This window comes from Gouania willdenowi, chromosome 15, assembly GCF_900634775.1.
Source record: "Gouania willdenowi chromosome 15, fGouWil2.1, whole genome shotgun sequence".
Taxonomy (NCBI): Eukaryota; Metazoa; Chordata; class Actinopteri; order Blenniiformes; family Gobiesocidae; genus Gouania; species Gouania willdenowi.
In genome coordinates, this window is record NC_041058.1 from 30,097,736 (window position 1) to 30,111,491 (window position 13,756).

Consider the following 13,756-nt stretch of genomic DNA (forward strand, 5'->3'; position numbering starts at 1 on the left):
GGCAACCGGTGGATTTAATGAAAATATTTTAGCAAGAAGATCCTCCTGGATGCTAAAACCTCCATGAAGGTTCAGAGAGGGATTGGAAACGAAGGAGCCACTGGGATAAACTTAGAATGTAGGTTGTTAGAGGTAAAATAAGTTAAATTTCTGGATGAATAAATGTTGTTCTGCTCTTCTGGAGCAAGTCTTTACGTGTGTACATGTTTTTTAAATCTTATGAACCTTAGCAAGTTATTTATCTCATATACATTGCTTATTTTGCTGGATCAAGGTAGATTCAAGAAAACCTTAAGGACTTTGAGTATGCCGAGGTTGTCCTCTTTTTTGGAAATCCAAATATGGTCACCCTATTCAAGACAAGAGCGTACATAAAACAGAACGTCCCTTTGAACTTAACGTGAATGCCAGGCGGCTTTCTGAACATCAAGATTCATGTTCCCGTGCTATTGTTTTATTAAAAAATGTCACATTGCAATGAAATACTGCAGTCATACAAATACTACCCAATTGTGTGTACGTTTTTAGAAATGTCATCATTTGAAGATCTTTGATCGCTTTATATTCAACAATGAGTGATTTTATCCAAGATGATTTTTCAATCCTCACAGCTCTGAAAAAAGCCTCAGAAATAACTAGGGTTCTACCTCCTTTTATTCACACAATATCAGCTTCCACTCTGATCGCACACACTCAACATATGTGTGTTATGCTTACCACGCACACACACACACACACACACACACACACACACACACACACACTCGTTAAGAGAAGATATGTGTTGAGAAAAAAAAAAAAAGCTCATTTGAGTGAGCCATTATGGGTTTGGGGGCAGGTGGAGGATAAATTATCCAGGAGATTTCATCATATCTTACCGGGGCAATTACATCAAGAAAATGATAGCGGGCACAAGATCAATTATGCATGCCCTTGGCCCAAGACCAGGCAACGGGCAGAAGGAGAGGGCACACACACGAGTACACACACACACACACACACACGCACACACACACGTGAAGAAAAGGAGGATCTCACAGATGAGCCCATCAGTTCATCTTACTGCCTAAAAAGTTCATATGCTTAATAATTTAGCTGTGCTCTGGATACAGTTTCCCAGCTGAATATTAAAAACTTTGAAGTGAGTAACAGCAGCCAGAGGTACATAGGAGGGTGTGTGTGTGTGTGTGTGTGTGTGTGTGTGTGTGTGTGTGTGTGTGTGTGTGTGTGTGTGTGTGTGTGTGTGTGTGTGTGTGTGTGTGTGTGTGTGTGTGTGTGTGTGTGTGTGTGTGTGTGTGTGTCCAAAGACACCTCCGGAAACAGGCCTCGTGAGTCCCACTGGAAACAACCCAATGAATTAAAACACACAGATTCTCTCTCTCTCTCTCTCTCTCTCTCTCACACACACATACACACACATGCACGCACACACACACTCTGTGAATCAATTTTTTCATCATTTGTAACAGGGCTAAGGTAATTTCTGGCCAATTAAGAATGTAGAATTAAAGAATGTGTGTGCGTGTGCCTGTGAGTGTGAGAAAAGACAAGAAGATAATAAAAGAACGAAACAAAATAAACCCAGATAATAAAGCATAAAGTTTATTGCCAGAGCCTGAGGTGTTCTTGTTTGTTAAACACACTTTTTATTGACTGGCCTCATTCTTAGATTAAAAACAAGGACTTTTTTTAATTGACTTTTTAGAGCTTTTCGTGTTTCTCACACACAACACGTTTCTTTAGATTGATCATCTTCCTTCTCATGCTAGCATGAATCGGTAGAATGATTTCTTTTTTACGCACAGGTGCCTGTGGTTTTCCACTAAAGTGTGAACAATGGATTTCATTTTCTTTCTTGATTTTTTTCCTCCATGTTTACAGAGAAACTCACTTAGCAAGATGAATCGCCGTCTCCAAAATGGCAGACTCGGACAGAGTGGGAAAAAAAAAGAGCGGTATCTGACATGTGTTTGTTCAAGGAGAAACAGAAAGGGGGCGTGACGCTGAAAAGATGGCTGCGAGAGTAGAAGACAAAGAGAAATTCTTTTACCGTCCTGGATCAACACATAATGGAGGAGAAGCAGATGGTTTGCATGCTGCACACTTTGTGTGTTTGAGACAAGCAAACTAATGAGGGAACAGACATATAATTTAAATGTCCAATTTCTGACTCACCTGTCAATCTTATCACTTTTTTTTTTTTTTTTTTTTTTTTTTAATTGTTGCATTTATATCAACCTAAACTCTCATACACACACACACACACACACACACACACACACACACACACAAACAAACCTCTAACCTACGGCACAAATGAGGAAACACAAACACACTCACACACACACACACACACACACACACACACACACACACACACACACTCACACACACACACACACACACCCCTTGACGTGTTAGCGCTGACAAGCGTGGCTGATGCGCGTCGCCATTGGCATGGTAATAGGCCAATCAAAAATGCAAAACAATTGGCAATTACTGTGAGGACCTAATGGTCATTAGAATTTACAACTAGGTAATGAACTAAAGTCTGCCCACTGCATGCATATTCATAAAGCTATTTGAGCTTTGAAGATTAAGGTAGCGCTTAAAATTCAAATGAGCTCCGCAAATTATTAGGAAAAGTCCATCGCTGCTGCAGGGGCTGTTGGTCGCTGGGAGGGAGAGCCTAAAGTTTCCCAACATGTAAATACATTCACCACTAATATATTTTATTCCTACTAAAGCTTTTAAGTTACAGTATGTTTCCTAATATAAATGTGCATTTTTAAACTATTCAAAAAAAGTGCGTGACGTGACGTGAACATCAATGTTCAGCTGTTAGAATCAAGGCCTGGAACAGTCATGATACAAGGAAAGACAAATAGAAGATATAAAACATTACTATCATTATTTGTGTCTTCGTCAACCATGTGAGGATCACTTAAAAGACACAAATATCTGCTGGAGCGTGTTCAGTTTTTAGCGCACGCAGAGCAGCAGCTATTCGCCTGGTGGGACATGTCTGAGTGTGACTGGCTTTGATTAACATAAACACAGAAACAACATTTGGTTTTTATGCAAAAAAAACTACTCGACTGTGAAAGAAGATAATTGGATATTAACAAACTCGAAAATGACGAAAACCTTGTAAAACTCAGTTTTGATTTTCTTCAACTCTCTGTCTAAATACGTGATTTGAAATAGAAGAAAACAACAAATCTATGAATGTTATTTACCAGTATTTATTTTTTTTTTAATATTTTTTTTTTTTACTTTTTTTTTAATACAAACTGTAAACCATTTCGTATTTGGCTCTGTTTTATTTTTAGGCGAAAATGTATAATTAAGTGGTGTTAAACTGTTGGAAATGAATTACATAACAAAAAAAATTCCATTTGGTTGTCAATGTAATTTGAATTCACAGAGAAGAAGAATGGTATGTGGAAAAATTAGATGGGAGTGACAGAAAGCTACAGTCTGATGTACACACACACACACACACACAAACACACAAACATGTACACACACACACAGCTACATGTGCACACACAAATAGACACAAGGTTGGCTCCATGTGCTTCTCCTCTACAGTTGTGGAAGCAGTTCAGCCAAATCGGGAACATGAAACCAGAATGAAGTAGCCAGACCCTTCAGACACACACACACACACACACACACACACACACATACACACTGGCTGTATGTGTGTGGCGCATACAGCCACTCTATAATCCAGTGGCCTAAATAAATAAGCTTTGTAGTATATAAACAGTTTTATGAACAACCCTTTGACATAATAAGAGAGCTGAGTTACATTTGCACCTTTCCGTGTGTGTGTGTGTGTGTGTGTGTGTGTGTGTGTGTGTGTGTGTGTGTGTGTGTGTGTGTGTGTGTGTGTGTGTGTGTGTGTGTGTGTGTGTGCGTGTGTGTGTGTGTGTGTGTGTGTGTGTGTGTGTGCGTGTGTGTTCTGCTAGTGCACAACATAAACACAAAACATGAACAGCGACTGAGCCAAAAAAAGCAGCTTTCCCTCTCACCACCAGAAGTAAATGTAGCGTGGATGTTCAATCGCTCGCATAAACACAAAGAGCACAATCAATAAACAATCGTCCATCAGGGGAGTAGCCAAGGAGTCCGCCCTGACGTCACACGCACACAACCAGCACAACGGTAAAAACTCAAAAATCACTGTTGCACTGTAACTCGTTGTGTCATTGCATTATATTGCTGTAGTCGCTCTCTTGGAAATAGCCACAGTAACGACGATAATCCTGAGGAAGTTTCTCTGTTTTTCCTCCAATCTCTGGCCGTCCCCACTGTCGCCTTTGGTGGTTACGTCTGCACCACATTTTACAGAAATCAGCTGTCAGTCACACTGTGTGGGCAGCGTGACGTCTTTGCCTTTGATTTGAGCTCTTTGATGTTTGTTGTTGTATCTTCTTCTTCTTTAGCGGTGCTGGTGATTCTGGTGATGGAAGTGGCCATTTCTCTCTTGGGCGTATTTCTTTCTCTCTTTAAATCCCAAACTAACATGCAGCGTAGTGTTTAAAATCCTAACGTCTATGTTTACTGTCGTTAAACTATTAAAAACACAATGCAGTTGCCACACCTATAGAGGAACAGTTTCCTCATTATATTTTAACACTGCAAAGATACGTGAAATTGATTTTTCCACTGAGTCCTCTGAGGTAACAAAATCAGAGGAAATATATTAGTAATCTTCTGTTAACAAATTATCTTTTAGCTTTTCTCTGAGGCTTTTGGCCACATTCGTTTAACATAAAACTGAGTTATTGTTTTTCTTTTTTTTTACAAAAATCTAGTGGCAAAATGGCTTTAATTTAGTGGTAATTTTAAATGAAAGATAAATATCACCTACTGTATTTCTACAGTCATAGTAAAACAATTTTTTTAAAAGAATTGTCATTGTGCATTGTTTTAAAAGATGTTGGCAAATAACATTTAAAGGAAGTTTTTCTATTAAATCTCATTAAAAAATATTGGATGGATAGTGCCCTCTAAAGGCTGGAATAACCATGATTACAGATAGATTACAGATGATTGAACGACTTCTGTTTTGTTTTGTTTTTTGAGTAATACCTGAATTAAGATAACCGGAGCCTGGGATTTTTTCCCCCCATTCTAATGTCGAACATTGTATGCCTTTGTTATGAAAACGTTAAAGCAGTAATTGGCAAAAGCTTGAAAAGCAAAACAATTTCATAACGACTTTTACTGTATCTGTGTTTAGAAAAAGATGTTCAACTGCGAAACATAAACCCAACAATCATAAATACATAAGTTAATTTGTAACAAAATTAAAACATTGTACTCTCACAAGTCACACTTAGCACTACTGCTAATAGCTTTAGCAATTCCCTCCAAATACGCAGCAAACAGGCCTGCTAGCTTGAATTTCCTTGTGCTTTTAACACAGGGTCTGTTTTTCAATGTGTGTATTATATGAAGTTTTGTACCAAACTGGAAATATTTCAAAATCTCTACTCATTTGGTTGAATTTTTAGGAAAAACTGCTTGGAGATTTTGATGACTCAGCACTAAAATCCCGTAGCACAGAGTTTTGAAATAGCATGAATAAAAAAACAAGGACTAGATTAAATTAAAAAAAACTGTTTTATGCAACAACACAGTGGTTGAGTGTGTTCAATTATCCCCTACAGAATCAAAATGAAATATTTTGATTCCATCTGGATTAGAGACGTGCTGTGATGTATGGAAGTGTTGCTTTATCATGAGAGCCTATTAGATAACAGATTATTAGCATCTCTCGTCCCCGTAGCACTGCTCGCCTCGTGTTTTCCTCCTGCTTCCTGATGCACTCTTTCTCTTTCTCCATTCCACCGACCAATGTTGTTTACATTTGGGGAAAGCCTATTGGAGACGCTGACGCGGCCTCTTTCTCACTGTTCAAACACGGCCACTCGAGTCCACTAAATAAAATCTTAAGCGCAAGAATGAAAGAAAAAAAAGATGAGACATAAAGAGGGAGCGACAATAGATTAGTAATGGCAGCCGGCGTGTAAAATGTCTTTGTAGGCTTGGCGGAATGCGCCACACATATAACACACACACACACACACACACACACGTACAAACACACACACACACTGTAATGGATTCAGTATCATTTGGCCGTAGTGAAGTTGCATTGACTGCTAATGTTACAATGACAGACGGATACATGAGCCAAAAATATAAAAAGGAGAGCGCAGAAAGGAAACTGACTAGCAGCCAGACAATAACTGCATGTTACAAATGTACTAATGTGTATCAAGATGGGTAGCATTAGCATGCAATGATAAACTAATTGCTAATCAGTAGATCAGAGATTAACAATTCTCCTGTTTGGAGGCGTGGAGCCAGCAAGAGTGTTTAGTGAGCCTGGCTGGAATAAAACGCAGAGGGAAAGAAAACAGATTTTAATATGAGTGATTGATGCTTTAGAAGACCATTTTGAATACATCCTTGTGTGTTAATGCGTTAATATTGATAAGCTAACGTATCCAATCGAGGAACATTTCTCACTGAAAACATTGTTCATTTGGTGGAGGAATTTATTGCTGTGGATGTGTATCAAACGTTGCTCGGTAACACACACGTGGTGAACGAGGGTTTGCTTTTTGATTATGAGAATTCAACTGGCAAATTTGGAGTACAGATGTTACATTTACAGGAGGAACAAATCAATAGAAAGGTAACATACATGTGCACGTACGCACATTAAACCCTCTCTTTGGAGACATTAGCAATGCTGTTTATGACTGAGGTGGACCTCAGGGATTATAATCAGAAAATGATTATAATTTCAGTCAGGGATTAATAGAATAAATGGGCAGGAGTGTGTGTGTGTGTGTGTGTGTGGGGGGGGGGTTACTTTGGCATCCCCGATCAGCATTTGCCTCTACAGCCGAGCTGTTTGATATGTAAATAATGGCGTTCCGGAGCAAGTTGGACGCTTTGTGTTTCTCTGAACCTCACAGCAGCAGCAGCAACAGCAGCAGCAGCTACACAAACACACACAAATATGCTCAATGTTTAACCAGACAGCTGTACAAAAATATTATTATGTATATGCATGTACTGTATATACTGTTGTTTTTTTCTGTTCACAAAAAACTCCAATTATCTGTCCTGTACTAGAATAATATTTCATGCTTCCACTTATGGTGATAATCCAGAAATGAAATGCATAATTTAGTCAAGTATTGAGCAAACAGGCAGAGTTTATAGTGAAATCCAATCATGTTGACAGCACTGTTGAATTTGTGATTATTTATGCAGTACATTTAGTGAGGTTTATAAAATTATACTCACGATAAAACAGGAAAAGCTGTACTACTGCTCAGCTGTAACATTTACATGCTGTAAGGGAGTCTAAGAGCAATGAAAAGCTACACCACAGGCATTCCAGAAGATTACAAATTTTCCTCCTGCACTCAATTTATTTACCTCACCCTGACAGTTTGAGGTCAACCAGTATAAAAGCTGAGGTCAGGAAGGTGCAATATTCGGCTTTAATTATCAGCTATTAGGTTTGTGAAAATACACACACACACAAAGTAATCCCAGAGTAACAATGAGATTGTTTTAAAGGTTTTTCTGTTTCGTCGGTGCTCTGAAATGCCAAACCAAGTTTGGACAACGAGGCTGACGTCAACATCAGACCAGATCTATAATACAGCCCGTCCTGTTCTCTCCTCCCGTCTGAGGGTACAGCTGTTCCTACCAAGACGTTCCCACACACAACGCCATTGAAGCAACCAGACGCCTGCATTGTGATGTAAATTGCTCTAATAACCCAGTTTAGCTGGTGAGTGTTGGTCTGAATGTGTGTGTGTGTGTGTGTGTGTGTGCGTGTGCGCGTGCGCGTGCGTGCGTGTGCGTGTGCGCGTGCGCGTGCGTGTGCGTGTGTGTGTGCCTGCGTGTTGTCAGTGATACACACCAACATAAAGTGACAGTTAAAAGACGAAATCACGCGTCAATGTGATACCTGTTCCCTCCAGCCCGAGGTCAAAGGTCACACACCACTAGAGTTAATGTGTGAAAATATAAACAGCAGAAGCACGATGGAATGATGGATTACTGAAGCTCCATTTTGCATGTGTACATGTGTATATGTGTGTGTGTGTCTTGCTTACTGCTGTGTTACCTGCCTTTCTTTGCCGTAACGCCTGATTTACTTCCCACCACTAAAACCTATTGCTAATTAAAATGCATGAAGATGAGACAAAACTGGCACTGGAAGAAATAATTAGAGGCTCTGTGATAGTTTTTTTTTTTTTTTTTACAATAAGAGTTTCCTCTCTAGAGCACTCAGAAGAGGGAGAATTTGCGAACAGAAAAGTGACGCGAGACCGGACCTTAGCGCTGTTCTCTGTGTGAGAGGAGATCGGAGAAGATTAAAAAAAAACACACAAAGAGCTCAACACATCTGCTACAGTCACATGAGTGATTGCGCACACACACTCACGGTTAGACACACTTTCTCTGCACCCAATCCCCAAAAGCAGCTGAAGTTACTCCCTGCACACAGGCAAAGTCAAGGTCACCTGAGTCCATGTCCCTGCATATGTGGATTTGGCAAAGCTGGAAAAACATACCCTTAGTCACCAAAACAATCTGTGACTGTGAAATTACTGCTTCTAGAACAATATGGAAACATTCCTTATCAGCAGATTTTGGAGTGAAACCAAGGCCAAAATTGATCCTGAGTTTCAGGAACTCTAGTTTGAACGACTCCTTCCTTCTCCCCTCAAATCCTCGATGCTTCCACTGGATGTTTAAAACCACCCACACAACACATCACACTGTAGAAACTACACAATAGAGTGACGTGACTACTGAAAGCAGAGCATTAGCCTAATACATCCTTTGTCATCTCAGAGTCATGTCCATCGAACAGAGGTATAAAGTGTATTGTGCTAGAATAAGTTGATAAAGTGGTCAGAATCAGGTGTGTGACTAGTGTGACTGTAGTGTGACTGTAGTGTGACTGTAGTGTGATGTGTTTCTGTTTTTACCTGCATGCAGAGGCTCCTGTTTGGGACAAATTGCTCTGGGTGACCTGAACCGCTCATCGTCGTCATCAGCCAGTGTCGCCTGGACGCCCACTTCCACAGGCCTCCGACTGCGCAGGTGGCCCAGGGCGGGGGATGGGGTGAGAGCTAGGCCAGGGGAAGGTGATGGGGGCTTGTCCAGTCCTCGGCCCACTGCAAGGCAGGGCAGCCCGTGGCATCGCTTCCTCTTGTGCTCAATAAAGAGCAAGATGTCCGCCAAGGGGAAGGTGGCCTGGCACTGGCCGCAGGTCAGCAGGTCCTGCTCTAACGAAGAGTGGCCGTCCAGACCTGGCCGAGGCAGCCGACCCACGGTGGAGCCAGGATGGTGGTTGTTGTGGTGGTTGTTGTGGTGGCCATGGTGATGCCCGTTGGGGCTGCCGCTCTCCTCTGAGTGCCCCGCGCAGCGCTCCGACAGCTCCTCTGATGAGACGACGGCCGTGGAAAGGGATTCAGCTGTGGGCAAAAAACAAGCAGGAATAAGATAAATGAAAAAGTGCATGTGCAGCAGCAGAACAAAGACCACATGTTCATAAATGACTTCTTTTACACAACCTGAGCCTGTTAATAGGATCGTTTGTGGGAACTGATAAGAAGGAAGGCTCCAGAAACGCTAGTGTCTACCTGACACACAAGGACGGGAGTAGACTGTGGTAAACAACGACATAAATACATGTAATGTTAGAAAACTGATTACAACACACTTTACTGGGGCTGAAACATCATGACAAGGGACAATAATATATTTACAGTTCACAAAGTTCTAATTGAATGAGTCAAAGACACCAATTTGAAAAACAATGACAGAGCGGTGGATAAATGAATGGGTAAAGCCTGCAAAACCAAGTGAAGATGTGGATGAGTTTTCAAACCTTGTTTGTATGGAATTCAGTCTTGTAATCAGCTTAAGGGACTTTTACAAACGGGCAACATATGCAGAAGGAGGAAAAGACGACTGTGTGTGTGTGTGTGTGTGTGTGTGTGTGTGTGTGTGTGTGTGTGTGTGTGTGTGTGTGTGTGTGTGTGTGTGTGTGTGTGTGTGTGTGTGTGTGTGTGTGTGTGTGTGTGTGTTTTCTCTCAACCCTTCCTCATACTTTGTGCTTCACTTCTTCAACATGAGACTCATAGACTGAAGGAGATCCCCCCCAAATAAAATAAGAAAATAATGTAATAAATAAATTGTAAACCAGGCTAGTGCTTTGTTTTCACAGGACTCTTTTAGTGAAGCTCAGACTCGGACTGAGCAGGCCGGGAGTTAAAACTCCCATCTTTAACACAAAGTCGCCCCCTCCAAGGTGAAGCCTCTGCTGCAATTTTGACCTTCTTTACTCAGCCACCCAATTTCACAATTTAATGAACTTAAGACCACAGAGAATCAAAAAATAGATTTCAATTTTCACCGTCTGGGTGATTGGTACAGATTTTTGTCTGATAATGAAAGGCGGGTGGCATAGGCCTTCTGTGTGGGAATGTGTGTGTGCGTGTTTGTGTGCGTGTGTGTGTGTGTGTGTGTGGAAAGGAGGGAGGGGTGTGGGGTCTGATTATTGGACTACGTCCCCTCAAGGAAAGATCATTTGAATGCTGCGCTCCTGCACTACGTAAACTGGGACGGGAAGATAACGCAATGTATTCTCAGCGTGCGCAGACAGCATCAAACACACAACACCCCCAACTCCCACATCCTCTTCATCATCACCTCCTTCATCCTCCGTCTTTAACTGCTCGCACAGAAGTCAGCAGTGTTTGAAAATGCTGTTTTATCATCATAAATTGACGATAATTTGTTAACTCACGGGGAGCTTTATGAGCCTATACTTTGGTTGAAAGTTTCAGAGAAAGCAAATCCATTAGAAAAATGGAAGACTTGAAAGGTTGAAAAAACGGCAACCTAATAAAAGTGAAAAATCTGATCATGTGTATAGCAGACAAGCTATAGTTAAACATGTTTTTTGCCAATTAGATTAACACAGAAAGGAAAATCTCAAAGCTGCAATCACACAAGTGTGGCTGTCCAGAAAAAAAAGGATAAACAGAAAATTGATTTTTCAGCAATGATTTTATTTTTTGTTAAATTGCCAAAAAAGGATTTAAAATAGACTTGGAGTTTAAAGCAAGATGATTTAAATTTTTTGATAAGGTTTAAAAATACTGACATAGTTTATTTAATTAAAACTTAAATATTCCCCATGTTGTACTGTTCCATATGTCGGCCAATCCATCTGAAATCATGAAAAAAAAATTCAAAAGGTAAGATAAGTGTAGAAGTGTAAAGAGGAGGAATGTAGAAGTGATCCTGGGGCTTGATCTTATATCAAAGATCTATGTTCGAGCACGGGCATGAGGCTGTGAATGCAGCTCACACACTCAAAAAAGGAAAGAAAAATGCTTAAGAAAATTAGAAAAGTGGATTTGAAGTAATTAAGAAGAATCGTAGGTGTTTGTCTGCGCTCCTTCTCTTCCTCCCCCTTCCTTCATCCCCTCCGTCCTCCCCCCGCACCCCCACCCTGCCCGTTCCTTCCACACTCTCCCTTTATTCTAAACACCAAATAGTTGCCAGTGTTTCTTGGGAGGGGGTGAAATTCAGCAGGTTCAAGTTCAGAGCTGGATTTTCTGATCGCGCTCTGCCTCCTAGCGACGGCCATGGTGACTGCGCTGTCACCCAAGTGGGACACACACACGCACACACTGGAACTAACACCAAGCACAGGTGACAGCCAGTCAACACAGAGGCTGATAGTAAAGCTGTGCGTAAAGATGTCCAACAATGTCCCAGACTTGGAGAGGGGTAGATGGGACGCTGCGCTCAGCATTAATGAACTCTACAGCACATGAAACGACACTTAGCAGTTGTCCATCAGTTTCAAAACAGCAGCTCACTCCAAACATATAAGACTTGTATAGTTACAAACAGAGTGACACGGATAATATCCGTGCGTAAAAAGCGGTTTCTGGTCTGACTGCACCCATAGGAATGTTGTCCTTTTTCTTCGATAGTTTACTTCAAAGTTAAATGGGATTTTTTTTTTTTTTTTTTTTTTTTTTGGCTGTCTAAATAAAAGTAGAAATGAAGTGGCTGTCCTGTTGTTCAGAAATAAAACACGTGTCCTGTTTCCTGCTCTCAAAAGAGTGTAATATATAATATATAATAAACTTGTGTGAAATTGTTCAAATACACGAAGTCAGTTGTAAACTCTACATATGATATTTCCCCACAAACAAAATCCATGTTTGTGATGTTTGTTTTGTTTTTTTTGTTTGTTTTTTGTTTTTTAAACCTAAAATAATCCAAAATTAGAAGAAGAGTGAGCAGATGAATGGGATGCAGAACTATTAGAAGAGGAATATTCCGATGGGTATGAATTCTCCACCAAGCTCCGCAGGGAGAACGCGCTCTGCTTCCCGAAGCCCAGCGCGTTTCCACTGACCGAAGTCACTGAGGGGACACCGGTGTACCGGTGTACAGCGTGCCGGTACAGCACGGGAGCGTGCACACCCCTCTCACACAAACACACACGCAAAAGTTTTGTCTGAGCTTTGGTAAGCGGCACCGGACGCCTTTTACGCACGGAGAAGCCGCACTTTGTCGCCACGCTGTTAAGTCCACTGACTGCGGGTCCGAGCGCTGCGTCCCGGGTCCAAAGCAAACAGCTCCGTCTTTGCTGCTTTTTGCTGAATGGAGTAGAACCCAGAAAGGACATTTTTCTATTCTTAATTTTTACTTACGCGAGAAATCCCGTTTGCTTAAGTGCTGGGGTTTGCCTTGCTTGCGGCGAGACATGATGGCTGGCGGCGGCGTTCAGCGCGGATCACATCGAGGAGAGAGCAGGGGTTAGAGAGGAGACTCCTGAGGGGCAAAAATATCTTCATCCAACGCCTCTGACATCCACGACAAGAGGAAGAAGAAAAGGGAGGAATTATAAAAAATAAATAAATAAATAAATTAGAAATAATATAAAGATGGCGCGGAGGCAAAGATGGATCGCGGGATCGCCGTCATGGCTTTTTTGAGAAAGAGCAGAAGGAAAAGAGAGAGAGAGTGTGAGAGAGGTGGATGGAGAGAGAGAGAAGGGGAGAGGAGATGGAAAAAATGGCAAAAGCCCCCCCTTTCCTCACCCCCACCCCCCACGCCCCCCTCCCCTTAACCCCTCCCCTCCTCCCCCCACTGGAGCCTGTGCAAGTTCAAGTGCACGGACGTGACGTTCCCGACGAACTTGAACGTCAGGCGGTGAACGGACACCCGGCATAGAAAAACATGGGCAGGGCCGAGGCACCCGAGTGGGAGTGGATACGGGAGGGAGGGGGGGGGGGGCTGAACGGGCAATAACAACACCAATGGATGGTCATTAGAGAGAGAGAGAGAGAGAGAGAGAGAGAGAGAGAGAGAGAGAGAGAGAGAGAGAGAGATGGGGGCTGGACGTGAGAAACAGACCCAGTGAAAGCCAATGGACACAAAGATCAGGGGGGCCGGACAAGAGGCTCCTGGAGGGAGGGAGGAGTGTGTGTGTGTGTGTGTGTGTGTGTGTGTGTGTGTGTGTGTGTGTGTGTGTGTGTGTGTGTGTGTGTGTGTGTGTGTGTGTGTGAGAGAGAGAGAGAGAGAGAGAGAGAGAGAGAGAGGAAGAGAGGACACACACGGAGCGCGTGTGAGAGAGAGTTGTCTAATGAAAGCAATATGCAGCAAA

General features: G+C 41.9%; 1 protein-coding gene across 1 annotated transcript in view; it reads right to left on the reverse strand.

Annotated features, from left to right (window-relative positions):
* Nucleotides 1-13,178, reverse strand: part of bcl11aa (BCL11 transcription factor A a) — a 56,074-nt gene extending 42,896 nt beyond the window's left edge. The window contains exons 1-2 of the mRNA XM_028469212.1: nucleotides 12,801-13,178; nucleotides 9,045-9,533 (exon numbers count right to left, since the gene is read on the reverse strand). Coding sequence (XP_028325013.1) covers nucleotides 9,045-9,533; nucleotides 12,801-12,855 — 544 coding nt within the window. The 5' untranslated portion in view covers nucleotides 12,856-13,178. The remainder of the gene's footprint in view (nucleotides 1-9,044; nucleotides 9,534-12,800) is intronic.
* Between the last annotated feature and the right edge of the window lie 578 nt (nucleotides 13,179-13,756).